This window comes from Aptenodytes patagonicus, chromosome 3 (assembly GCF_965638725.1).
Source record: "Aptenodytes patagonicus chromosome 3, bAptPat1.pri.cur, whole genome shotgun sequence".
NCBI classification, from domain to species: Eukaryota; Metazoa; Chordata; class Aves; order Sphenisciformes; family Spheniscidae; genus Aptenodytes; species Aptenodytes patagonicus.
Genome location: NC_134951.1, coordinates 127,792,190 through 127,819,431, shown reverse-complemented (window position 1 = coordinate 127,819,431; position 27,242 = coordinate 127,792,190). Strand labels below are relative to the sequence as shown.

General features: G+C 39.1%; 1 protein-coding gene across 3 annotated transcripts; it reads left to right on the top strand.

Moving 5' to 3' along the window:
- Nucleotides 1-696: 696 nt before the first annotated feature.
- SANBR (SANT and BTB domain regulator of CSR) lies at nucleotides 697-25,311 on the top strand. Of its 3 annotated transcripts, none has more exons than XM_076335151.1 (21): nucleotides 697-741; nucleotides 4,079-4,244; nucleotides 6,162-6,348; nucleotides 9,874-9,967; nucleotides 11,064-11,302; nucleotides 12,172-12,230; nucleotides 13,036-13,196; nucleotides 14,084-14,170; nucleotides 14,300-14,410; nucleotides 16,432-16,555; nucleotides 16,783-16,902; nucleotides 17,146-17,291; nucleotides 17,668-17,767; nucleotides 18,902-18,934; nucleotides 21,181-21,280; nucleotides 22,273-22,367; nucleotides 22,482-22,510; nucleotides 22,608-22,681; nucleotides 23,748-23,836; nucleotides 24,199-24,290; nucleotides 25,197-25,311. In XM_076335151.1, exons 2-21 carry the CDS (start codon nucleotides 4,095-4,097, stop codon nucleotides 25,231-25,233), a joined length of 2,127 nt encoding a protein of 708 aa, XP_076191266.1. In that variant the 5' UTR covers nucleotides 697-741; nucleotides 4,079-4,094; the 3' UTR covers nucleotides 25,234-25,311. The 3 variants fall into 3 exon arrangements, with proteins under 3 accessions (XP_076191266.1, XP_076191265.1, XP_076191263.1); XM_076335150.1 differs by having other exon boundaries at nucleotides 16,750-16,902; nucleotides 22,276-22,367; XM_076335148.1 differs by having other exon boundaries at nucleotides 16,750-16,902.
- Nucleotides 25,312-27,242: the final 1,931 nt, after the last annotated feature.

Genomic DNA, 27,242 nt, shown 5'->3' with positions numbered 1-27,242 from the left:
CGCGGGCGGAGGTCGGGCTGCGTCCCTGGTTCGTGACGACGCGGAGGCGCAGTCTGGCGTCACGGCTACGTCACGCGGAGGCGGGGAGAGCCGGTCCCGCCTCCCCGCCCGGGGCGGGGCGGTGCGTTGCTAGGCTACCGGACGCTGGGCGCGAGGCGGGAGGGGGCGCTGCCGCCGCCGCCGCCGCTGCACTGCGACAAGGCGGGGCCGCCGCCGCAACACGGCGCGCGCCGGGGCTCCCCCACTGCCCGCGCGGCCGCATTCCCCCCCTCCCATGGCCATCCTATTGGCTGTCCCTGGCGGGAGGGGGCGGGGTCTCACACCCGCCCGGCGGCGATTGGCGGCTGCCGCCCCCCTCACGGCGCTCCCTGCCCGTGCGCTCCCCCTCCCCGAGAGGGTGGGGCCGGGCGGCGCCGGCGTGTGAGGGCGCCCGTCTCCCGCGCTTCGGGCACGGCAGGTGGGGACGGGGGCGGCCCGCGGGTCCCGCCGCGCTGGGGAGCCCCGGGGTGGTTCTGCGCAGGTCCTCAGCGGGAGCGGCCGGGCCGTGCCGTGCCGGGCTGGGCTGCGCCCGGGCTCCGCTCCGCCAGGCGCCCGGCGCGGCGTTCGTCTCCTCAGGCGGCGCCGCCGCCGCCGTCCCGCTGCCTGCCCCGGCGGCCGTTGCGCCTCGAGGAGGAGCCGTTGCCCGTCCCGCCGCGCCGCTCTGCCCCGCGCCCGCAGACCCCTCGCCTGGGAGCCCGCCAGGTAACCCCCGCCCTGCCCTGGCGCAGCCGGGGGAAGCCGGGAGCGCCTCCTGCTCTCCCGGGAGCGCCGGCGCTGGGTTTCCCTTCCGCTCTCCAGCCCCTCCGCGCCTCTGGCCGGGGAGGGGCGCCTGACAGCTGCGGGGGGCTTCCCCATCGGAGAGGGTTGGGGTGGCTGGCGGAGGTCCCCGCTGCTGAGGGCGGGTCCCACCAGGACGGTATTGCGTGAGGAGGCTGGTTACACTTGTAGGATCTTGTCCCCAAAACTGGGGTCAGTTTTTATTTTTTTTTATTCAAATACCTTATTTTAATTTTTATTTTGACTAGTATGCGGGCAAACTGCAATCAAAGTTGCTGTTATTTCTTTCTCCCGCCTCATTCTGCACCATCACTTCAGTGCATTTAAGGGTTCCGCATGAAACCTCATGCTCGTCCCACCATCTTTACCTTCCCACAGGTTATGCATGTGCAAGAGGATAGTAATTCTTCATTTTTAGGTTGATTCTTTGCTTTAAATAAAAAAAAAAAAAAAAGAGGACTTAAATGAGGCGGTGCATCACTGTAATGTAAACCAGCTTACTGTATAACGAATTAACTCTTTATTTAAATCATATCAGTTATATAAAACATTAAACTGTTGGGAATCGTTTGCACCGCTTAATTTAGAATTCTAAGTATTAATAAAAATTCCTGTTGTCACGTATCTTTCTACGTTGTGCATATCAAATGAGTTGGTTAGAATTAAAGAATTCTGAAACTTTTTTCCTCCAATTTCCATAGTTGACGAAAGAGTTAACTTGAGCTTTACTTGCAGTAACAAACTGGAGAGAATCTGTTTGCCTTCTCTCTCTCAACAATATGATTTATGACAGGCTTTATGTTGCTCTTCTTATGGAGTGCACCATTCTTGGCAGGAGGCAGAATCTTGCATGTGTCTTTAACTATACTTCTGACAGGATTTCCTAAAGGACAAAGAGGCCAATGTTAAATATCACGTATAAAGCCACAAAGAGGAGTCCTGTGCTCTTTCCAGAATAGAAATAAAAAGGCTTAACTTCTGTATCCTTGTAACTAAGTATGCTCCTTCATTTATCTTTGCAGTAATAAGCATATATAAAACTGTATTTTAATGTGCCGAATAAGCGAATAAAAAAAAATATTCGAGAGACAAAGGCTTCATCCTCTCTGAACATGTTATTACGTCTTAGAGTACCTGTCATTCCTTCATGGTCGGGTTGCTTCGTGTTCTACAGTGCTGATGTGTACGTAAACTTGTTACCAGCAAAGCAGTCAAAACACACTGTATTTTTTACTTTAAATTATAGGCTCTAACTCTTGCAAAATAGCCGCCTTTCCTTCTGTCTTTCTTTGATTACCCAGTATAATCATATCATAGAACTGGTCCTTAAAATGGTGATTTATGCAATATTGACATTGCTAGTAATTTTACTTTCATTAAGTGTATTTTATGGCTCAAGACCAGAGAACTCTAATACTCCATCATTTACTTACCTTTTTCAAACATGTTTTTAAACCAGCTGCTGCATGCGTACAAGCTACCACAAGAAGTCGGCTTCCTATTTTATAACCACTTAGGTTTGCCACTGGTGCTGACCTGTTCTGGCCCGGTTATTTCTTTTCATAACGGCAGATACGGTGGATACTCAGTGGCTTAAATATAATTGATACTGACATCTGTCTCTGCACTGACTGTGAGAAGTCTCCACCATAGAATTACCACAGTGACACCACTTGATAGTACTATCAGGATGAGGGCTAAAGGCTCAATGACCGCAGGGACTGATCTATCTTTACCTCATAGTGGCATCTCTCTTGGTTGGAAAGTTTGGGCTCATACTGTCTGTGAAGGACCTTTCTCTGTTAAAACTGGCTATCTGGCACGCTTTGCAATAGACTTCATTTAGATAGAATTGCTAAAATGGTATGACTTTTTCTACTGGACTCCTGTGTTTTGTTTGTGGCTTTTTTTTTTTTAATCTCATGAATATATGAAATCTAAGAATTATCTTGGTGGGTTCTGGGTTTTTTCTTTCTGATGGTTTTATTCAGCTGCTCTTTTCAGAGGACGAAAGCTTACAGTTACCTGCTGTTGTGATTTCTGTTTCTACCAACAAAACAAACAAAAAAAAGTGCTGGAATAGCTTCTAGAGTCAGAAACAAAATCAGTGCTATTTTGTATATTTTAAGCATCTTTTCTTTTAGAAAGAGGGTGATGCAAAAGAAACATCTACGTGTAGTATACTTTTAGTAACAAGTGATCAGTTAAATCTGCTACCATCTAAGTGTATTTTCTCTGAAATTCTCTATAATCCTTGCTCGACAAGTCAAAATTCTGTATGTGATTTTAAGTCCTGTTATTTATGTGATCTGTTTAAGGTACTTCGGAAAAGGTCCAAAGTGCTTTCCAAATATGGGTCCTTGCTAAGCTCTTTGGCTGTGCGTTACTTGAATATGAAAGTCTTGATTAATGCCTGCAGTTTTCTCCCAGCATATGCTAAGATAGTACTTTGAACTTTTACTGTGTTCCCTGGTGCTATACATAAAATTCATTTGGAAAAAGAAAAAAAAACCCTAAATATAACACTTTTTTCCAATTAGAGGAAATGCTTTTTTTTTTTTTTCCCCCAAAAGTGTTCACTGCTGTCCTTGTATGCTTTGTTCTGGTGTTCAACTTGAAGCTGAAGGAACAAGGTTTCTTGGCCCTGATAATCCCAGCTAGTCAGGAGTTATGAATGCCTTAGGATGACTCAAAAGTCAGGTCTTCAGGACGAGAGCTGAAAGACATCCAGGTGTCCTGTTTCCTGGCTCCAAAGTATTATTGATGGCCCTTAGCTGGGTGCCCTGGGTTGGCTCCTATATGATGGAAGTCAGGTGTGCAAAACAAATAGGCAGAGCAAGAGGAGACCAAAGTTGAGCAGCAGAAAAGTTTGGGGGAACAGACGAGTATTTGAATGTAAGTAAATTTAAATTAAAATGTCCCTCTGTTGCTGAGGCTGTTTATTCTGAGGTTGTGGGAGGCCTTTTTTTTGCATTGGAGAGATGAGTGGTGTGAATCCCTCCTGGAATCAGACAACTCAAAGGAGCGGTAGGTAGTGCCTGCTGCTGTTGAGTTGGTTTTGGTGTCTTTTGCGCATCTGCTTCCCCCAGGGTTTTGAGGATGCAGCTATGAATACCTAAATTATGTCAAATAAAGCACTAGTACTTGACTGCAGTGCTGTGGTAAACATTTCCCATAGCAACTTCGGCAGTGCTGCAGTTAACGTAGATCAAGCTTTAGTAAACCATGCAGTGAGGCTTGCTAATAACGTTTTCTCTTCTAGGCTTAAGTAGCCAAAGATGAGTCGTGGATTTTCAGAAAACAATAACTTTCCGTATGACAACAATCAAATGGTTTTGGATATGATCCTGTGTTCCCTAATTGGTGTTCCTCAGCCTATCAACTGGGACAGCGTGGCAAGGCTAGTTCCAGGATATACATCCAAAGAGGTGAATTTACTAATAAAAGAATTTGTATACTTTAAGCAGTATTTTATGAAGAAGAAAACATCTTTGGGTGGAGGGAGGGAAATTGAAGTTAAGGGATTATTTTTTTTCCCTGAAGTAATTTATACCTAAAGAATCAAAAATGTTAAATGAGCAGTAGATGGAAAAAAAAGGTTTTTGTTTCTACAAAACCTGAACATTGAAATTAAGAAATACATTCTGCGTTTTATTTCAGTAGAACTGATACAGAATAAGAACAAAAATTACTGGAAAGTAAAAATTAAGAAGTGGAATAAAAAAAAAGTAGTTGTGCTAAGGTATTTCAAATTACATAGCTAAGATTTTCATGGAAAGGATGGCAGTACCCATTAACTTCACGTAGATTGTCGTATACTTATTAGCAAACCTGATAGCTTTCTATGCTTGTCATTACAATCCTAAGGAAGTATGAGTTAACAGATCTCTATTAGGTAGTTAAGAGTGCAGTTGCTTCTTGCTTGGTGCTGCAAGATGTGGATTTTTCGTTCTTTGGTTGGGATAGAGTTGGATGAACCTAGTACCTCCATATACGTAATCTTTCTGGATCGCTGAATTACCTGGTGAAATGCTTGCTTTTTTAAAAATAATAATTTCGAATTTTTCAGTTCTGAGGGGAAGTGAGCTAAAAGAGGAAAATGTCTTTGCCCTTGTGATTCTGCAAAGCTGGGAAAAAAACAAGCCAACTGTCCTTATTTTCTTGCGAACTTAATCAAATGTGTCAGCTCACATTTATAGCATTGCTAGTGGGCATCACTGTAACCTTGTATTTAGAATGTAAAAGTGAATGATTGGGAGTAGAAGCTTCTGTGGAATGTTACTGCCTTTCAAGTGCTTGGCAAAGCGCGGGGGGGGGGGTGTCTCTACGGTTTACCTTTCAATTTGCAGACAGCACTGTGCAGATTAAGCAAATAAAATAATTATAAAAGTATCGGTGAGGTCTCTCCTCATTAATTAAGATAACGATTGATTAGTACGTGTCTGGTTACTCAGTTTTAAAAGAACAAAGTGTCTCAGATATGTGGAGCCCCTGTTTAAGCCAATTAAGGAAATGTATACTTATGCTTTTATGTAGCTGTTGCATATAGTAGACTGGCATCCTTACGAATTTGAGGCACTACATTAATATCAGAAGGATGTCACTGTGTGCACCTCTCCCAAAGGGGCAGGTGGCATGCAGCAATGTCGGTTAGCTCAATCCAAAACAAACAAATAAAAACAGCTGCTTGAATGGAGCCTGAGGAGCTGTGTTACAGGAGGATCACCTGTAGAATTAAGTAGACTTCCTTGTATGTGTAAATTAGCTGTGTGTAGGATTCTGCTGAGTCAAACCTGTAATTGTCATTGTATCAGTACAAATTTACAAAATGGAAAGACTTTCTGGTTCATCAAAACACGGAATGGGAAGTTAATAGAACTGCAGTGGAAATCACCAGTCTCTTTTGTCCAAATCAGAATGGCAGTCATAAAGTAAAAGAATAATAACTATGAACCAATTACTAGAGCTACTTTTAATAATATTTGACAATGTTTATGGTAAAAGAACTAGTTACAAAAAGAGAATTTAACTCTCCCCATGAGTTTCCCTTTTGAAGATCAGGCTTAAAATCACAGGGTTTAAGGAAATTAAGGTTGAAACAGGTTCCATCTTATTTTTTTCTCTTTCTGTTAGAGTGTTTAATTATGGTAAATCTTACTTATTTTACTGTATATGTATGTACTTTCCCAATACCACTAACTAAATAGGAAGCATTGTAAGTTTAATATCGGTAACTGTTCACATGCAAAAGATATAATGAAATACAATATCCGTCTCAAATTATAGTTATTAAAAATGTACTGAAAGGTACTGCTTCATTGTCCTATCATTTAATCTTGTGACAGTGTGCAAAAAGGTTTGATGAACTAAAAAGCAGTGGAAGTTCACCTGTTGACAACCAGTATAATCCCCTGATGGCCGCTGGTGGGAGTCCTGTGGAAACTTTAGCTACGTACATCAAATCCTCCTTGCTCGATACACAGACAGAGTTTCAGGAGCCTGCTATTGGGCAGGATTCCATTACTATAACTGGTATGTTTTTAGTCATTCTGAAATATATTGGCTTTGATTATAATCGGTATGTGCATGCTTCTCTGTCCCGAGTGGTAAGTCCACCCAGGAACAGTACTTGTTCATCTTTGAAAAAGAAAGTTAAGTATAAATATAATGCATACATGAAGTGATTTTCAGTTAGTTTAGATTAAGAGTCGATGTTTGTTTGGGTATTTTTAATAGCTTGTCCTTCCAAAAGGCATAAACCCTTACGCTAAATCCTCTCTTTAGGATTTTTGGTGGGGAGAGGAATTACTCTCCTGTTCTGTATCCCCAGTGCTGTACTGTTAAACCTACAGCCATTTGCAATCACGTTCAGCTGTGTTATTAAAATAACTAGGAAGTTTTGTGTAGAAAAGCTGCAGAAAGCTGAGAAGGTGATCCCTTGAGGTCAGACCCTTCTCTCCCAGCAAAAAGCCCTGTGTTTGCCATGCTGCTTGGTGGCAGGATGGCTACATAGGATTTGGAGTGTAGTCTAGCTACTTTTTGATGCAAGACAGTCTTGCAATGACATATAATGTGTCTTAGTCAATTATGTGTCCCAGTAATAATTTGGCAGAAGAGGACCGGTCCGAATAGTCGTATTTCAATGACAGCACAATTAAACATTGTTAACATCTCCTTAAGTACTTCTCCTGTAAGACGTTGTAATTAACTGTGTGATAGTTATTCTCTGGTTTTCATTGTAGACTGAGATGTTTTCTGCGCCTTGTAGCACTTGATAAATGTGTTGCATCAGAAATTTGCTTCAGTAATGAGTAAACAATTTCTGTGTTAAAAATTAAGAAGACAGTGAAGTGTTTAAACAAAATGTTCTCTGTTATGATGTCCTTCACAGTGCTGCAGCTTTCTGGTCGCTGTACTCTTTGCAGAAGAAAAACAGCTGTCTGACCTTTGCTGGAGACCAAATAAAATGTTTTTAATAACTCTAATCAAGAGATGATATTTGAAAACTGTGTATGGAGTATCTAGACTGAAAATGCTTCTAGTCAGCTTTCAATTATGTACTTGTTATGTGCATGATGTGGAATAAATGCTTCTTGAACCCACAGGTGGCTACTTATAAGATTAGTAGCTTCCCAGTAGGCAGTTAACAAGCTAACTCTGCTTATAGAACTCTTTAGACAATTAGTGCATGTTTTCTTTTTAACAATGTAATACATATAATAAGTATTAATGCAGTTAAGTACCCTGATGTTTCCTACTACAAGATCCTAGCCTGAGATTTTTCTCCGTTTTCTTTGCCACTTTGGATAAATCATTTTCCCTGTTTATTTGTAATTTGTTGGTATGAAATTAGGATAATTAACCTTCTCACAGTCTTTTAGTGAGCTCACCTTCTTAATATTTGTGAGGTACTTGTATATTTCAGAATTGGGGATTTGAGCAAAGCCAATTTTTAAATGTTTTTTGTTTAGTTAATTACTTCCTAGTGGATTTATTCACATCTGCTTTATTGTTAGGATCAAGAATTTTGGGCCTGTTTGGATTTGTTTGTAGACATGAGTAACAGCAAGAAAAAGCAATCAGACCAAATTAATTTTGAGCTGGATTCTGGTTTTGGCTGAGTTATAAAAGCTCATTTATTGCTTGCTAATTACAAGGCAAACTGCTGCTAAGTCCCTCTGAATGCATATTATGGCAGTAAACAAGCATATAGGATAGCCTTTTACCCAAAGTATTTATTACTAACGTTCAGAAGTCAAACAATCTGTAAGCTTTGGGGGGAAGAGGAAAAAAAAAGACAGGAAGAAATGAAGTTAGAAAAAAGATGAAGTTAGAATCATAGAATGGTTTGGGTTGGAAGGGACCTCTAAAGGTCATCTAGTCCAACCCCCCTGCCGTGGGCAGGGACATCTTCAACTAGATCAGGTTGCTCAGAGCCCCGTCCAACCTGGCCTGGAATGTTTCCAGGGATGGGGCATCCACCACAGTTCAGACATCCCCGTTAATTTGGCTGTGCTGCATATTCTTGTCAGCATTATTTCCTTTTCTTTAATAAATAACTTCACTGTGTTCAAAATAAACTTCTTAATATTTGCAGATGGAACTCTTCCATGTCATTTTTTTCCACAGGCCCTTCCTTTAAAATACTCGCCTTACCTTGCATTCCAAATCTAGGACTCCCACCTTGGCTGTTTTAATGCTAGCACGGGTCATCTGCCTGCAGCGGAACGGCTGCCCTGAAGGCTGTGGCTGATCCAGCCCCTGCCAAGGTTTTACTCGGGTCTGTCTAGTAAATCTTCCCCTTTTATTAACTGTGTTCCCTCTGTATGGCCTTACTAAGGCTTAACGGTGCAAGGCCTTAGGCTGTATCTTTGGAGAAAGTTTTGTTTCTTCTGCCTCTGGTGTGATAACTTTGCTTTCCTGAAGGGCATAACTACTGTGTTCTGATCTGTATAGAGCTTCCAGATCATTTTTGGTGTCGGTCTGCTATAGTTATTTAGCCATAAGATGAAGAGGTCTATCTTAGTCGTCTTCAGAAGATTACAGCCTCTTACATTACACGAGAGGGAGAAGAGGCTTCTGGAACTCTTTTCCTAGAAATCTGAGAGTAGGGAGTAACCATGGAAAATCATGACCTTACAGGTTTTCATCAAGGGAAGACAGATATGTGCCTGTCCATTATTTAAAAAAGATACTGATCATTCTGACTTACAAGCAAGATTATTGAAGTTTCAGATTGCAGCAATCCATTCATCACAGTCGGAAAAGTTAGTCAATGTCTGAATGCTGGGGTTGTCTTAACCCTTCATCCAGAACTCGTTGGATTTGGTGACTAGACCTCCTGGAGTTCACTGGATTTTGCGTCCAGGTTCCACTGCTTGTAGTGCACTTGTGAAGATAACCTATTTGAACTAAAGGGCAGCTGTCCTTTATTCCTGGGATAAGCTACGTGATGTAGCTTCAGGACTAGACAAATGCATGCTCTGCTTTCTTTGAGCATCGTTTTATATAATCTGCTGCTTTAAGCCACATCTTTGAGAAACTTAGCAAAAACACATCTTAAGAGACTTCTGCGCTTATGTTTGGAAGCAACTTGTTTCCAAAGATAACAGATTATGGATAAGAAGTGGAGTTAGTCTCAAGTTGTTGTATCCTGGCAGCAAAGCTTCCTGAGAACAGAAATTTTGATGTGACAGTCTCTTAAGACCCACATCCCACAAAGCAGACAAGGAGAGCTAAGGGAATGGATTGCATTCCCAGAAGGAAATGCTGAAGGCTCTGTGTGAATCTTACTGCTCTATATTGAGACAGGACTGATCTGGTTTTGCGGCCAAGTGTCTGGGCAACCCAGCAATGCTGCTGGTCTGAGTTTCCAGTGCATGGCATTTAGAGCAGGAATTTGGATTATCTAGTAGCCCTTATGATAGCAGATTTGTCGCTAGTTGTGTAACATTGCTCCACCATGAGAGCTGTTACTTCAGTTGCGTTTCCAAGATGCTGAAGAGCAAAAGGTCAGGCATTTTTGTTCTAATGCAGCCTTTTTTCCTTACATTTAAGGAAGGGCCAGCACAACCTCCACAAGGAATTGTTCTTCAGAATCTGAGAAAGGTCCTGTGCATAAAGGCGGAGAAAGCACTGACGAAAGCCAGGGGTAAGGGGATCTTTGTGTGTTTATTATCTAGGGGATTATAGAACCGACAGAAAGATGTCTAAATTGCTCATACTTTTCTACTATCAGAAAGAAGACAGCTGGGAACATCCTAGTAAATGCTGTAAGAAATTCTGAAACCTTACATTGCTACAGAAATACCAGGGGTTGGTTTGAGAATTTATTATGTGCAATAGGGATAGCACATTTATAAATCTGTCCATAGTGTTCCTCTGAGTGATTTATCACTGCTGTGGCGAGAATGGGAAACATAACCTGATTTTACAAAGGAATGAAACAAGATTGATGCTCAATAACATTTTAATTAAAAAAAAAAAAAAAGTAATGTTCTGTGAACATAGATTTGTCCTATGTAACAGCGGGAAAAGAAAGCCGTAAATGAAAATTGCAAATGAAAAATTTTACTATGAATTCAAATAGCCGTGCATGTCACTGTTTTTCATACTATCACATCCCTGTTTTCCATACTATACAAGTACACGTAGAATAATGTGTTTGTTTGAAACCTAAGGGTAACCATCTTTCTGTAGAGACAGCATTAACTGATTCTAGCTTTGACCTTTTCTTAAGAAATAGACATTTTAATATACAATAAACCAATCTTAATTTCCACAGATGAAAATTGCTATCGTATGCTGTTATTCTCCTTGGTGCCTCAGTAACTTAGGCATATATATCTGCCTGTTTTTTCAAGAAAATTAAAAAGGGAGAACAAATAAGTTCTCTATGTAATTCAGGTAGTATCCCATAACAAACTGGTGACAAAACTGGGGACTGGAGCTGGAAATTTTCTTTCTCCGGTCCCTGAACTTAACAATTAAATCGCACTGATGATGTGTAAGAGGATACCCATCTATGTTCTTCACCTGACAATGCTATCTGACAATAGCTTCTATTAATAGTTGGTATTAATAGTTAATAACTGCAGTTTGTTTTCCTTCTGTTAATAAAAACCTGTTAGTGACATCAGTGTTGCAATGTGTGATCCAGATTTGGAGATGAGATCTTTGTTGATCGGTTTTGGTGTTCTAATTGGCTTACGGTCCTAATTTGGTTCATGGCTTGTTTTCTTTTCGAGGCCAAATATGGTGATCCATGTGTGCGATGAAGCTAAAAACCTCAAAGAAGATTTTGTTTGTCCTCGAGACCTTTTGATTTCAGAAATGAAATACTTTGCTGAATATCTGTCAGTGGATGCCCAGCGCTGGGAAGAGGTGGACATTTCAGTGCACTGTGACGTTCACATCTTTGACTGGTTGATAAGATACGTTAAAAGGAACACTAAAGATTCTGAAGCTAATGAAATGCCCACTTTAGGTAAAAGAAAGCGTGTAGATCGTTTGTTGTAGGTTCATTATGTTCTGTACTAATGGAAGAGTAATGTTTTTGACACAGTTCAGCCCCAGTCTCTTTGTTTCTGACTGTTGCACTGAAGCTTGTCACTTGTTTGAAAAGTGTTGCAGCAGAGATCCTCTGGTCATTATAGCAGATGTCTCTGATTTGTCAACACTGACAGTTTTGAGGAAACATCCTGATAGTTGAAGCAGTGAAAAATGTCTAATATATTTTGGGATCTGGTGTTTTCAATTAAGATTCTTCAGACCTCTTCTGAGCAAGAACAGAGCGGTAGTTTTAAAATACTGATGATTGTTAGGTTTTGTTTTGTTTCCGCTTTGCTCCCTATTGGTACAATTGCAATATTTTCTAAAATTTCAATGCAGTCTGATACAATGGTAGAAGAACTTTTGCCTTTATGAATTTGAGGCAAGTTTTTAATCTTTTTATGAGCCTTTGCTACCATTTTTTAAAAATCTAAACAAACCAAGAGAGTAGAGTTATAACTTGCAATGCAAAGGTTATGTTAAGCAAAATCTCAGCTGGGTATGATGGCTACAGATGGAAGTTAATCTTTTTGTGTAATTGTTTAGTCATTGTATCCCTGTGAAGCCACCTTTTCCATTTTCTATAAATTCCAGTTTGTTATAGTTGTACTCTGGCCACCTAAAGGATAAACCAAAATTTTGTTTCTTAAGATGGAAAATGCTCTACGTATTGGAAGATGGAATGACAGGTTGATTGGTAAAATAATACTTAAACCAGATACTAAATACGCAGAGGGAGGGATGTGATATGAAATTATCAAAAGAATTCTTGTAAAAAAAAAAACTTTTTTTGTTGCCTTTTAGAACCATCAAATGTCATATCAATTCTTATTTCTTCTGAGTTTTTGAAGATGGATTCATTAGTAAGTATTAAGAATGAAAGATTCTCTGCCATAAGGGCACCGTTACTTACCAGGTGTCTAACAGCTTGTTTGTTTTGCTTTGGCTGTTATATAAACAGATGATGCAATGGGAACATTTTGAGATTTTTACCACCTTTCTTATTCAATGCAGTAATCTAGTATTTGTAGAATCTCAATGCAAGAAAATTAACAGAGTAAATTATTTCTAAATGTGATAGCGGGATCTTGGATTTGCCTTCTGATGACTGATTTGGAGTAACATTGGTATCTGACTTCGGACAGGTTTTATTAAAAAAGATTATTAAATCAATGAATACCTTTGTTTTATATCCTTTTTTACACGAATGACACTTCTGCAGTTTAGGATCTGGTTCTCCAGCTCTGTATAAGTAATATCTGCTGAGTTGTTTGTCAAAAGTTCTGTCACTGGGGTGACCCACAATTAATTACACAGTAGACATAGCTGTTTAAGGTGAGATCCAGGCAATACTATGTATAATGTGTTCTGTGGTTCTCTTTTTACAAGCAACTGGAAGGTACCACTTGTTAAAGATGAAACATTTGTGGAGTTGTTTTCTGGTCTGTAGAAACCTTTTGGAGGAGAACACGAACTGACTCAGAGTCACGTTAATTCAGAGTCTCCTTTAGACAAACCTGAGACTTGTTTTTCATTTTTAAGTTGAACTGAAATAGTTTTCCAAAACACCACACTTTAAAAAATAAAAATCTTGAAGCAATGAGTATGTCTTTTGAGATAGCTTTGTCTAGAATTCCTTAACATTTTTAATGTTTCTGTTTTTCCTAGGTAGAAAAATGCATTCATTATTGTCACAAAAATATGAATGCTATTGTAGCCACGCCGTGTAACATGAATTGTATCAATGCTAATCTTGTCACGCACATTGCTGATCTCTTCACACACAATGAAGTAGAAGAGTTGAAGGACAAAAGGGACAAATTTAAGAGGTAACTTTTTGCCCTGTAATACACTACTGAAGTGCTGTCGGGCCTTTGGATCCTTTTTCAGAACAGCTAAGACACTGTGGGGTTTGAAGTGACACATATACATTATATGAGAATATAAATTGTATCTTGAACACAGAATACCATGAAGTGACTTCAGAATTTTATATTAAAATTATGAGCAAAAGGAAAGAGCTTTTTATAGGAAACAAGCAAAAGGAAAGGCCACACTAGGGGTGTGATATGGACAAATTATTCATGAATTCTCCCATGGGAGCCGGGATTAGGGTAAGGAACCTTTTATGCGATGACATGCTCCTAATTCGTAGAGAATGGTTTGGCTTCAGCATCCTGTGAACTCTGAGGTTTGGACATAGAATTTGGGATGGCTGGAAGGATGAATAGTTGTGGTGGAATACTACTTCATACATAAGGAATCCGGCTTAGCCAGTATCAAGATAAGGGCCAATTATTGGAGGGCATACCGACGGACAAGCAAGGTGAAAGTAAGAAAGTATTTTAACCAGTAGAGATGAAGACATTATAACTTTTAGAATTAAAGTGAAGTGTAATTTCACAGAAGTATTCATTAATAAAAGGTCTTTTAGTCAAGGTAGAAGCTGGCAGTTTACATTGGCAAACAAAGAATGTAATAGAGGAAAAAACTTCTTTCTTTCTTTCCTCACATCTGTGTAAAAATAAGAGATGACCAGGTCAGGAACCAGTTATCCAAACAGATTATTTTAAAGGAAAATCACAAAATTAAAAGCTAGATTCTGAAAGAAGTGTGGTAGCTTTGCATATCATCAGGCTATCATTGTTAGTCTCACTATACATAAAACAATTTTCAGTCTTTTCTAATGGGTAGGCTGTGTTGCTGTCATTAATAGTAAACTTTTCTGCAAGAAGATTGAGAGACTGTTTGATCCAGAGTACCTAAATCCAGATTCTCGAGGAAATGCAGCAACATTATACAGGTATGGTCTTTTTTTTTTTTTTTTTTTAATTACTACTTCAGTTGCAAGGACAGTCCCTGTGTTTTGAAATCCTGCTCTTACCCCAGTACTTTTTTCTTCTTCCCTTTTTTTTTTTTTTTTTAAATCTAGGTGTTGTTTATGTAAAAAGCTGCTAACTAAAGAAACTGAAAGAAGAATTCCTTGTGTACCGGGAAAAATCAACATAGATCAACATGGGAATATTGTCTATGTTCATATAAGGTAGTGAATATATATATTAAAAAAAAATTTCTTCAACTATATGATTTGGGGTGATTTTAAAAAATACTACATGTTTAGGAATTATCAAAATGAAGTCATAGATATGTAAAGAGCAGTATGAAACATCTCAACTTCTTATATTACCTAGCAAAAAAACAAAAAAGGGGGGGGCAATTATGATGATTACAATACTTCTGACATTCATTCAGCAGTGCCGCTGCTGAGTGGAAATGGAAAAGCTACAGCCACGATTACTGGGAGGGCTATTTTGGGTTGGACTGCCTTAAATAAAAAATGCTGAGCTAATTCTTTCATCAAAGGGTTTTAAGATATGTGTAGTCAATGACAAATTAAATTAAAGGCTGCGTTTCTACAAGGTTTGCTATGAAATGATAAATCCACGTCTGCCAGCAAAGAAATGCTAAAGATTATTTTCTAGACTGACTTCATACTGTCAAATCACATACTCAGCCTCCTTAAAGACTACTATAAATAAACTTTGCCAGTTGTTTTTCTGTTCTAAAGTATTTGTCAGAGGAGCTTCCAGGACTATTCGGTATGTATGCCTTATTCATTTGGCACAAATGTTTAATTCAGCTCTGTCTGTTTGATCCATGTTTGTGAATACCTGGATTCTCTTCTTAATGAAGATCAGTGCGCGATCAGCTGCAGTTCCCTCCCTCCCCGCATGCACCCTTTAAGGAAGATAGTGGAAAATTAGTAACAGGAGACCTTTCTCGTCAGATCTATTTCATTCAGAACAACCAAAACACAGTTCAGTGTCAGCTCCCAAAGTAACACATATTTAGTGTTACCTCCCATCAGTAATTCGAAGGTGTGGATCAACAGTCCTAACAGTCTAACTAGAACCGAATCTTGCGACCCTGTCCTGACCTATTAGGATCATTGGTGATTAGCCACGTAAAATTCATTAATGGTATTACTTCACTTAAGCTGACTGTATGTCGCCGCTATGCAACTCCTAGAATATAGATGTACAGGGTTTAACAGTTACTCAGAGGATTACTTAGGTTCTAATTATTTGCCTTGTGGTGCTTGCGACTGCTTTTCTACACAGAATCCATTTACCGTTCTTTAGGTGAAGTGACGCTGGCCACTAATGAATTCAGGCTTATGAGCTATTACAAGCCTGTCTTTCATGACTTAAAAATAGGTTTATATTTATTGGTCCCCTAGTGGTGCCTAGGACTAACTTCCTATTGGAAGTACTGCTCGCTTAGTCTAGGTTAGATGTGTATATGTAATAAAAAATGGTTCAGGCCAGGGCTTAAAATTGTGGGAAAACAGTAATCTGCTCTTTCTGAAGATAGCATGCACCAGTGCGGGTTGCGTATTCTCTTTTAAATTCTGAAGAGGCGTGTGTCATTTTATCACTAGGAAGGAGCAAAGTCTGTGTTTTTAAGACCAGAAGTCTCAGATTCATCAAAAAGCCTTGGTCTTTTATAAGACCATCAATGGTCTTATATTTTCAAACGTTAATTCTTAACTGAGTAATTGCTGTTGCCTTGCAGATGCATAGAAACAAGTTATATTGGCTTTTAAAATAAAATAGAATGGCAGTACTTTGCTTCTGTTGCACAACATATTACTTTAAAGACAGAAAACTGCAATATGACTGAACTTGTTTGCCTGTGCATATTTTGATTTCTTCTAGTCTGGGTATTGGGTTTTCCTCTGTCTTACGGTTCTCCTGATTTCTAAAAGGCTTGATATTTATCTTAGCTTATAAATTTGCAGTATATGGAGCTTGAGAATGAATCAAGCTGTAATTCTTTGTTATTAGTAAGTTTAGGATGTTGTGAAAGAACACAGGCTCTTCTGTCATGTTCTGAATTTAGTAACGATTGTCCGATGTTGTATCCTTCCTGTTCTAAACTCTTCTGTAGACTTTTCACCAGTGGAGCATATGTTGTTCTGCTCCTTCTCCACCTCACCTTTCTGGTGGCAGGCTCAAACCAGAGTTCTGACTCTGTATGCAGCCTGACCGTTTGCTTTTTCAGAGACAAAACCTGGGAAGTCCATGAGTACTTAATTGGCCTTCATGAGGAACTGAAATCTTGGCGGGATGTTTATTGGCGCCTTTGGGGGACTGTCAATTGGTTGACCTGCTCAAGATGTAACCAAGTTAGTATATTGTGACTTTCGCTTGTTTGTCGGTAGATGGCTTGTTGTGGGTGAGTTTTGGGGGGTGAGGCAGGGATTAAAGCAGTTTGGAAAATAGATGGAAATAAAGCTTGTTATACATTCTTCATAGTGCAAAATTTTGACATCCGTAAGGAATCTCACCTCATATTATCTCTCTTTTTATTCTAATGTAGTCTTTCCTGTGTACTGAATTCTCCCATTGCCAGTACCATTCGCAGCCAGTTCTTTATCCAGGTGTAGCAAGTGCTCTGGGCTCGACTGGGACAGGAGTATATCCCTGTTGTAACCAAAAAGTACTTCGATTTGATCCTACAACCCTCCCAAAGGTACTTCAATACTAGCTCACTTTTAGAAGAGCATAACACGTGGGGGGGGGGGGGGGGGTGTGACAGTGTGTTACGAAACTAGATCCTTTCCAAAATAAGGATTGTAAATTGTTGCAGTGTCCCAAGGCAGGCTAGGACCTTGGGACACAAAAGTTCAAAAGCTGAACTTTTGTTATTGTACTTACTGAAATCAGTTCTTCCCACTAACTCAAGTATTTGATCTTTTGTGTATATGTATCGCAGGGCTGTGAAGTGAGGGATCACATGGTTGACTTACCTTCACGAAATGAAGATGGGGATGCTTTGCCATCTCAGACTACTAAAATATTGAATGATCTGCTTCATCATAGAGGTGTTATTGTTGTTCCTTTCACTAAGGATGAGAATAGGTAAGGACATTGTATTGTGTTACTGAAATAACTTAGCCTTCAACACTTAACACGTGTGCACGTTATGTTTGACTTCTCTCCCATTTTAAAATGGGTGACATAGGCCTTTTTAAAGGTAACTTATTTTTTATTGTTTAGTTGGAAATTGGGAAGAGAAGAACAAGTACTTTTTCCTTTTATATTTCAAGCAGACGTTTAGTCATTTGACCCCCATCAGCATTCACGCCTATCTTTATATTTTAATGGATTGTTATCAAAATATTATGTAGCTGACTTGGAGGTCTGTCTTCTTTTGGTACATGATGAGTAAAGAGAGACTGATTCTAAAGTTACAAAATAGAAAAATTTATTTTTGTTTCACATCTTTCTCTTTAAGTGACTCTGGTATTGGGCTCTGTGATGAAAAAGGCATTGAATGTGATGTGCTTGTAGAACCAAATACGCCATGGGGTCCCAAAACCGGAGAAATCAATGCTGTGAGTGACTGCTAAGGTTTTTTCCCCTCTTTGTTCTGATAATGAAGATTTTTACAAGGGTACTTTGAAGAATTCATTAGACAACTTTTAATAAAAACAAAACCCATGTGGTGTTGGAGGCAGAAGTGCACTGCTGAGCATTGCAGGATCGCATAGGCTAGCATAGGTACAAAATACCTGGTTGGTGAAAAGGCAAAACTTTTACCATGTCTGCCGGAAATATTTCTGTATATCAGAGGCAATTCCCCGTATGTCTGTGCTTTCCGCGCCATTCTTAAACTGATGATATTTAAGGATCCAGTCATAGTTTAAAATACGTCATGTGGCAAATATTTAAATAATTGCTGCCTTCATTTTGTCTGCTGATGTAGCTGGGTATGTCCCCATGACTTTTACAAGCCCATAAATGCAGAAGAGTAACTTGGGTTGTGGTTTTGGGTTTTTTTTTGTGTGTGTGTGTTTGCTTTTGTTTGGTTTTTTAATTCCCCCCCTCAGGATGTGGAAGATTTTACTTTCCTGAGCTATGGTGCATGTATGTCACTATGCATATGTCAGGTCAACAGAGATACTTTCTAAGCCAAGTTTAAGGAGACTGTTTATAACATTACCTCTGGTTTAGAGAGCATTCATGCAAAGATATGTTTTTTGAAGTTCTGCACCCATTGTGGAACTTCTGGTAACTCAAGGATCCTGACGGTAGCGTGATGCTGCTGATTCCTTGAGAATTTCAAACAGAGTGTCAGAAGCTCTCCCGCAACAAATGTGGGAGGCTATTAAATTTAAAATCCATAACAATCTGGTACATAACTGCCCGCTCCCCCCACCCCCCCTGGTCCTGGACTGCTTTTTTGATTAAAATCAGCTGTAAATATTTGTAGCGCTAAGGTTAGTCAAATTAAAACATGATTATGAATTCACGGCATTTCATCAATTAATAGTTCACAACCTGTTTGCACACTTAGTCATTCCACCAAAATTTCTAGTTAAAGATGAGAGTAGGCCTTGTAGGAGTTATCAGCGTAGATTGCTGTACTATAACATACCACTCCTATTTTTAGAATTCCACTCTTTTTTTTTATTTCTGATTATTATTAGTTCTTTAACTTATATGCCTTTCTCTTTTTGTGACTACAGTTTCTTTCTCTGAAGAACTGGACTTTACAGCTGGTTAGTAAAATATTTTGTTCATAATTTTAAATGCTTGCTCTTCTGCACTGGCAGATATCTAGCTTTGATTTTTGTCTCATTTTCTAGTTAATGTTGAGGAAAATGTATTTTCTTTTGCTTTAGTTTGGAGGTTGCAGTATAGCAACAATTTTTACAAGAAAGCATGAAGCATGTGTGAAGTACTACTTTGGCTTGAAGAAATGTTAAAAATTCCTTCTAAATGTTTTTATAAACGACAACAAACAATAGACCAGCAATGCACACATCAGTTCTTAATAGTTCATTGGCCTTCTTGGCCGCCTGAGCCGGCAGTGTGCCCAGGCGGCCAAGAAGGCCAATGGCATCCTGGCCTGTATCAGAAATAGTGTGGCCAGTAGGAGTAGGGAAGTGATCATGCCCCTGTACTCGGCCCTGGTGAGGCCGCACCTCGAATACTGTGTTCAGTTTTGGGCCCCTCACTACAAGAAGGACGTTGAGGTGCTGGAGCGTGTCCAGAGAAGGGCAACGAGGCTGGTGAGGGGTCTGGAGCACAAGTCTTATGAGGAGCGGCTGAGGGAACTGGGACTGTTCAGCCTGGAGAAAAGGAGGCTGAGGGGAGACCTCATCGCTCTCTACAACTACCTGAAAGGAGGTTGTAGCGAGGTGGGTGTTGGTCTTTTCTCCGAAGTAACAAGCGATAGGACGAGAGGAAATGGCCTCAAGTTGCGGCAGGGGAGGTTTAGATTGGATGTAAGGAAAAATTTCTTTACTGAAAGAGTGGTGAAACATTGGAACAGGCTGCCCAGGGAAGTGGTGGAGTCCCCATCCCTGGAGGTATTTAAAAGACGTGTAGATGAGGCGCTTAGGGACATGGTTTAGTGGGCCTGGTGGTGTTGGGTTGACGGTTGGACTCGATGATCTTAGAGGTCTTTTCCAACCTCAATGATTCTATGATTCTATGATTAGGCTGACAGAAATGTAAATCATCAAAATCATCGTTTTTGAGTGTGTCTCTCTTTGATGGCTTGTCTGAGATGCTTCATGTCTTCTTTATGCTGCTGCTTCATGGCAAAAAGCTTTTATCAGGGTTGGGGACCTAGTCAAACACAGAGGATGGGGAGTTGTTCTTCAGCAGCATAGAATGTCACGATTTACTATTTTTTAAATGTAAATGCTAGAGAGCGGCAATTTACTTCTGTCACTCTTGATGATTTGTGTTGGAGTGTGATGTTTCTAGTGTCCTATATTAAGACTGTTCCTGTTGCAAACTTTTTGAACTTGCAGTCCGTTTTGGGCTTCATCATTTCTCATGGATTACTAGGCACTCTATAACTTATTTTAAAAGTTATTTGTATATATTAAAACAATCTAAACATCACGTTCCTTAATATTTTCATTATGCTGTGCTGGTCAGTTAGGAACTAGTCACTGTGACCCCTAGTCATCGTGACCCTATCTATTGCAATATTGGAGCCAGTGGTTTATGATGATGTACAGGAGATGGAAGGAAAAAAAATGTTTTAGGTATTAGGGTGAGTTCACAGAAAAGCCAACCAGATATTCCAGACCAACTTGCAATAAATTATTAATGCAGTTAACCCTGGTGTACAGAGTCTGTGTGTACTTGTAGTGCACTGCAGTATGCATGCTTTGTGGTATGTAATTACTATCTCAGCAATTTCAGGCAGTTTGCAAGATGCAGCAAGCCTCAATAGAACCGTAAGTAAACTTGTAGTTTCCTGCATTCTGCGATTACGTGGCTAGCTCAGATATTTGCTACGATAACATAACTTTTCTTATTAATTAGAAAAATAATATAGCCAGCAATACATTGGATACTAAACACTGAAGCATACGATAATATAGGTTGAAAGGGATCTCTGGTAGTCATCTTACATATTTCCTCCCAGTCTCAAAGCAGGGCCACCTTCAAAGTTAGATTCAAAGCTGTATCACTTTGCTGAGGCTCATATCCAGTCAAATCTCTGAAGATACAGATTCTACAGTCTCTCTGGGCATCTCTTACAATGTTTGACCGCTTGGAAGAAACATAAATAAAAATATTTATCAAAACATTCTGAGCAAAGATTTGAAATTACTTTCTCAATATTTGAGAATCATGTTCTCAGACCTAACTGTGCACACGGTTATGTCACTAAGATATGGAGCTAGATTTGAAGACAACTCCTTCAAGACAGATTTAATGTATCATTTGATAGGAATCAAGCCTCACTTATAATCTGTGGCACTCTCCTCCTGTTGATTAGAAACAGCAGTCATTGTTATCTGAAGAAGAGGAGTATACTACTGGCTCAGAGGTCACTGAGGATGAAGTGGGGGATGAAGAAGAAGTATGCAGGAAACCAGGTACAACAAGTCTCTACAGTCATCCTCCCTGGAATTTAGAGATAGGGATTCAAGGCAGCCGAATTCGTATGTAAGCAAATTTTAAACATTAGGCATTTTTAAAATAAAAAATAATGTTACTTGAATTTTATTTCTAGTTTTTCTGTGTTTAGGTACAAATTGACCCATTGTTTGGTGTCATCAAAAATCACTGGCAAATGAGGAAAGCTGCAACTATTCGTGTCTGAGATGTCCTCAAAGTTGACCAAGGGTGTATTTTGCAGGAAAGACTATCAAATTTTTTTTTATGAAGTTTCTTGTAGATAAACGTTGCAAGAAAAGGCGATAGCTACACGACTATACTTTTGCATGCTTCCCCCCCAAAATTTTTTTCTGGTTACATAGGGAAATGACTAGTGAACATGGCTAGAATTGTATCTGCATAGAAGATAAGCTCTGTGATCTAAAAGGATTTTTGTTTTTGGCTTTTTAAATATGATAAGGGGTTTAGGAACATGAAAAGCCAAAAAGCAACTTCTCCTTTCCGCCCTAGTAATGAGCCATTTGAACAGAGGCAGTTCTTTGTTCTTTTTGTCTTGACTCAAAGGGATTGGAGTGCACCAGTACGCTTAAGAAAAAAATAAAAAGGCATGAAAATTTTTGTAGTTTGATTTTAAACTTGTTTGGTCTGATATCACTCAGAGCTTGTTGATTGAATTAATGTGGTCAAAGATGTAGCTTGTATGTGCACTTGCTTTTAATTTTACAATAGAAAACTTGGGCAGTTACTTGTAACCACTCTGCATTTTAAATACGTACTTGAGTTCCTGTACACGTGTAATAGAAAAGCATTTGAGTAATCTGTGTGTATTAGCATGCCTTCAACACTAACAAAGGGAAAATAGCCTGTTCGTTTATTCTGTTTGTAAAGGAATAAAGGGAAAAAACTCTTTCATAGCTGTGTAGAAATTCCAAATATCTGTGATGGTGTTAGTAGGTATTTCTTTAATTAGCAGGAAGAAAGGAGAAATTAAAGAAATCCTACAAGCACCCAAAGAAAGTGATTTCTTCACCTAGCGTTCAGAAAAAGGAGAAGCCATCTGACAAGGTAAAATCAGAGCTGTGAAACCAGCCTCTCTGGTTGGGTTGAATAATGTGGAATTCTCTTAAGTTTTGGACTTGATCTTAAAACATACTTAATGTGGTTTTCTTTCTTTGATAGTCAAGTTCCCGAGATGCATCTCCGTTCATGTAAGTAATTTTCAAAGTTCTTGAGAACATGCTGTAGTATATCCCTTTTTGTAATCTGTTACTGATAACATTGTGTGCATCTTTCTTTTCTAACCAGTGTGAGTATGCAGCAGAACAAATGGGATGCCTCCAGGTCACTAAGATTCAACCAAGATGCTCAAAGAGAAGATGGTCCGTTCTTGCATGAGTTAGCTTTCATAAAGTTAATATTATGCAAAGAAAATTATACTTTCATATAAGAAATGGCTAATCTCCTAAAATATAGCTACTTAGAAACCTTTAGGTTGAATTTAATCTCAGATGTAGCAGTGGGGTTTTTGTGTTGTTGTGTGTTTTTTTTTTTTTTAATAGTTGCTCCTCATTTGGAAGAGAACAGATTTCAACTAGGCTAATCGTTAGTAATCAGCTGTATCCAAACCACGCAGCAAGCTCAGACTCTTCCAAACTGTACAAAAATATTCATACAGCTAGGAACTCCTTCTGAAAATGTTACTTTAGGATTTGACTGGCATTTATTAGCAATCTCATCTATTCTACAGGAGGAAAAAAATGTTTGTGGTAGGAAAATGGAAAGAAAATTCACCATATAAAACTATAGGTTGTAGTCTTGCACACAGACTGAAAAATAAAGGGGCAGCATTGGGCCTACTGTCTTGGAAAATATTGGAAAGGAGTTCAAAGTTTGCAGGAGAAAGAAAAAATGCATTATAAGCGTATGTTAGCGTGGTTTATGTTCTTTATTTGGAATGTCAGCACATTACCTACAGAGATTATAGTTGTGTCATCTGATGACTGTATAAGTATGTGAATAATTTTTCCTGCATCCCTGTGCCATTTGTTGTCTGTGCAGATAGAGATAAACATTCACTTCTATCTCTCTCCCAGTCTTTCTGACTAAAAATATTCAGAATTATATTCATTTGTTCCATGTTTGTCCTCTCCTGAGATTCTTGTGCATTTTTTGCTGTTTTGAAAAGCTCTGCCTCAAAACCATTCCCATAGATTTTGATATCTCTCTAATGCCTCAGGCTGATTCTGGTGTCTGCCAAGAACACCGCTGAAGCTACATTAAGCATCAGGATCTAGGATCTTGGTTGTTCAAGATTTTTATATGAGCTGAAAAGAAAGCTAATTTTAAAAATAGACGCACGCTTTAGTGATATTCTAATTCTTCTCTCTTTGTATTGAGTAGCAAGGAAAACCTCTGTTCTAAGTATTTTTTTCTTATTTTTGACAGATCAGAGAAGAATGTCTGAGATTACAGGGCACTTAATAAAAATGAGACTGGGAGACCTTGATCGAGTCAAGTCAAAAGACAGCAAAGAAGTAAGATTTGTCCTGTCTCAACGTAGCGTTTACAGAATTGAAGCGAGCCTTGGCAACAAAAATATGTAACACAAATGAAAATACCATCTATTCAGTACTTAAGCTAAAGAACTGAATTTTATCAATCTTCATTTTGTTCCAAGCATGATTTTTTGGGGAAAATAGTTTAAAATAATAAAGTTCACTGCCTTTAAAAACTGGGCATGGAAAATAGGATGGGTTTAAAAGGTTTCAGTACTGGGTTGTGATAATGAAACAAAGTGTGCCATAGGTTCTGCTGAATATTAGTGATTTTTATGAAGAGACACTGATTAAATTGGAATAATGTCAAAACATGATTTTTTTTTTTTTCTGGATTCCAGTATGCAGGAGGCATTTATTCTAGACTTGAAGCTCAGATAAAGGCCTCAGCGCAGGTCAGTGCACGACAAAACAATGCCGAGAAGATTGCCAGGTAAGATTTCAAAATAAAAGGAAAAAGCAGAACATGGATTTTAGGTGGGGGGTGGGTGTTTAAAGAAAAGCATGCCTCGTGTCACATACTTTTTTTTGAATCAGCATCCCTTCCAGCAGGTTAACCATATATGGTGTGAAAGCTTCCTTTGTCAAACTAAACTAGAGCTGAGAGAATGAAACTCTTTTAGCCATGCTGGAAGAACTGCTATATAGCTTCTATGTTGGAAGGTTGACTGCTGCTCCAGTATAATTTTTTGCGAAATTACGGATAACTGGAAAATTGTTAGCCAAGATTCTTTAGCCTATTCTTTGGCCTCCTTCCAAAAACAAAACCAAAAAGCCCCCCACACCAAAAACCTACATTACTGCATATTGGTCTTCTATGCCTTAAATGGATAAAACAAAAATGAACTGAGAAGCTGGGACACCATGTGCAGTTGTAGAGCCTAGAACGGGTCATAATCTGGCCAGCAGGTGAGCCTCTTGAGCTGAAGCTTATAGTGGAGCTGCTGACCAACTTTTAAGGGACGGGCTGGGCTGGAAGCTTCAGATATGTTGTCAGAGGAATTTCTCACAGGTCTAATTTCTGTCAAAAAAAATGCATGTGACTTTCTCTCTGTAGAATTAGTGATTTCAAAAGAAGATATTTGACATCACAGTTCTTTCAGCTGCCTACCTTTGTATGAATATGTAGTTTGTGGGTACAGGTATCCTGGCAGAAACGCAACTTTCTCAATAATAGATTTTGAGTCAGATTTTTTTTCCCCCCCCTCCTCTTCTCTCAGAAGACACTTTAACATGAAAGTAATTTCAAACAAATACTGTACTAGAGAGCTGGCTGGACAATAATTTAAAATTCTAGCAGTAATAACATTCATCTGTTTCTTATGTGTTCTTAATCCAGGTCAAAATCCCGTTTTGGTCAAGGCCGTCCAACATAAGGACTCATGAAAAAACTTTAGCCAGAATACGTTACTGCTTCCTGAAACTGTACTCCGCTCTGACGTACGGAGAACGCACACCTCTGAAAGCTTTCCAGTGACTTATTTATTACTTTAAGCCTTGTAAATTATTTTGTGCGATAAATGAATGCAAATCCAATAAGGTCTGTACTTATTTTAATTGTAAATATACTATTTCTTAAATTTAATTGCTTTTTTAGGCTATTGTGTTAAGTTGCATAGAAAATATTTTATAAATCTACAAAGTTAAATTATTAGATTAACTGTATTTATGGGGGAAGACATAAATATGCCTTTTAGTATGCTAGAAATACTGAAAAGGAAAAAGCAAGACTACTGAATTCTGAGTACAGTCAGCAGCATTTAACACAAGTCGCCTAGAGTATTTATATTGTGTAGTATTTCATGGTACATTTTAGGTCAGTCCTCTGGGGATTTGCATTTAAAGTGCGTGACAATATCTGTGACTTAGACTAGTTTAAGCAAAATTTTAATGCAGTTCTGAGGCTTCCTTCTGTGTGTCACACAACTCCCATTCGTGTGAAGGTGGGTAGCAGGCAGAGACTAGACCTCCAAAGATTATATAAATGCCACGATGATGCAGTATTGCATCTTGCACGTGAAACGCTTGCTTTACTTGTATGTGAAATTAATACTCACTCCCATTCCATATCTGACTCCTCTTGCACAATACGGTGTTTAGTTCCCTTCTAATATCCAGACTTTAGGACGCAAAGCAGTTCTCTCTCTTAACGATGCTATGCCACTAGATTTCCGAGCAGATATGCTATAAATTCTGCGTCTTTCAATGGAGATGAATCATTATGAAGATTTGTGCATGTAGATCTTTTGGGTCTAGTTACTTTCTGAAACCTGCCTGAATAATACTGTTTAGAAGTCAGATGCACTTTCAAGTTCTGTATTTGGAGCAATAGAATACAAGTTTGTCTACGTGTAAAATCCAGGGCTACCAAAATGAAATAACTTGCCTAGAAAATATGTCACATATTAGCAAAGAAAATGGCAATAATGCAATAATAATGGCTGAATTCAAGTAAACACATTCTGACTTTTTGAAACAGGTAGAAAGAGCGCTCAGGGAAAGCTTATTCCAGGCCACGGCTGTACAATAAATAGCGAGTTTGGAATTAAGTCAGCAAGATCCTGGGTGGGAGGGTGGGGTGGGGTAAGGAGAGGGAGTTTAAATGCACTCTTCTCTCCCATCAGGCTCTTTCTGTTTGTCTTGTTTCTTGAGGATTTTCAATAGGCGTTAGAAGACTAGGATAGCAATACTTGAAAATACTGCTTTCAAGGTGGAAGATTTTTATTGAAACAATTATAAATGAATGTTGTTTGTTGTGTGTTTTGTCCAATGCTATAGCAAATTCGGAGCCCAATGAAACCAACAGGCAAAACTGTGGATTTCAGTGGCTTGGATTTCGGGCAGGAGCGGTAATTTTGCAAGAGTGCTTTAATCTGTATCAAATAAATAAGGCTTTATTAATGCCTCAGGCATGTTTGCAAGTAGTAATGCAGTTTTAAGCACTTACTGTAAACATTGGAGGGCTGATTGTTGTCGGTTGAAAGAGGGAGTATTATAAAATCCACCGGGTACAAAAATGCAGTAGAATAAGTGTTTTGCTACAATTTTGTGACTTCTGATAGAGGATTGTTCCAAATTCCCATGGTAAACTTTGCTATGAAAGTTGCAGGCTGCATGTATGTGTGTTTAGTTTTCATAGAACTACTGACTAGGAGAGAAGGGAAAATTCCGCTGGTTTTGTTCTGTGGGAAAGTGCCAGTTCTACGTGCCAGTATTGTTTTACTCAAAAATATTTTTGAGCATTTAAAAATAACATATATGATATGCAGTCTATCTTTTTTCCCCTTGCCAACCACCTTGAATTTTTATCTTGTATTAATTTTGAAAATTTGTCTTGGTTTAATGGAAATAAATGTTATTGATTTAAGAAGTGTGTGAGTTTTTT

Coding starts and splice junctions, on each gene's coding strand:
- SANBR (XM_076335148.1), top strand. CDS start 4,095: ATGAGTCGTGGATTTTCAGAAAACAATAACTTTCCGTATGACAACAAT. Junction 14,171..14,299: donor AATGCAGCAACATTATACAG/GTATGGTCTTTT, acceptor TTTTAAATCTAG/GTGTTGTTTATGTAAAAAGC. Junction 23,837..24,198: donor AGTCAAAAGACAGCAAAGAA/GTAAGATTTGTC, acceptor TCTGGATTCCAG/TATGCAGGAGGCATTTATTC.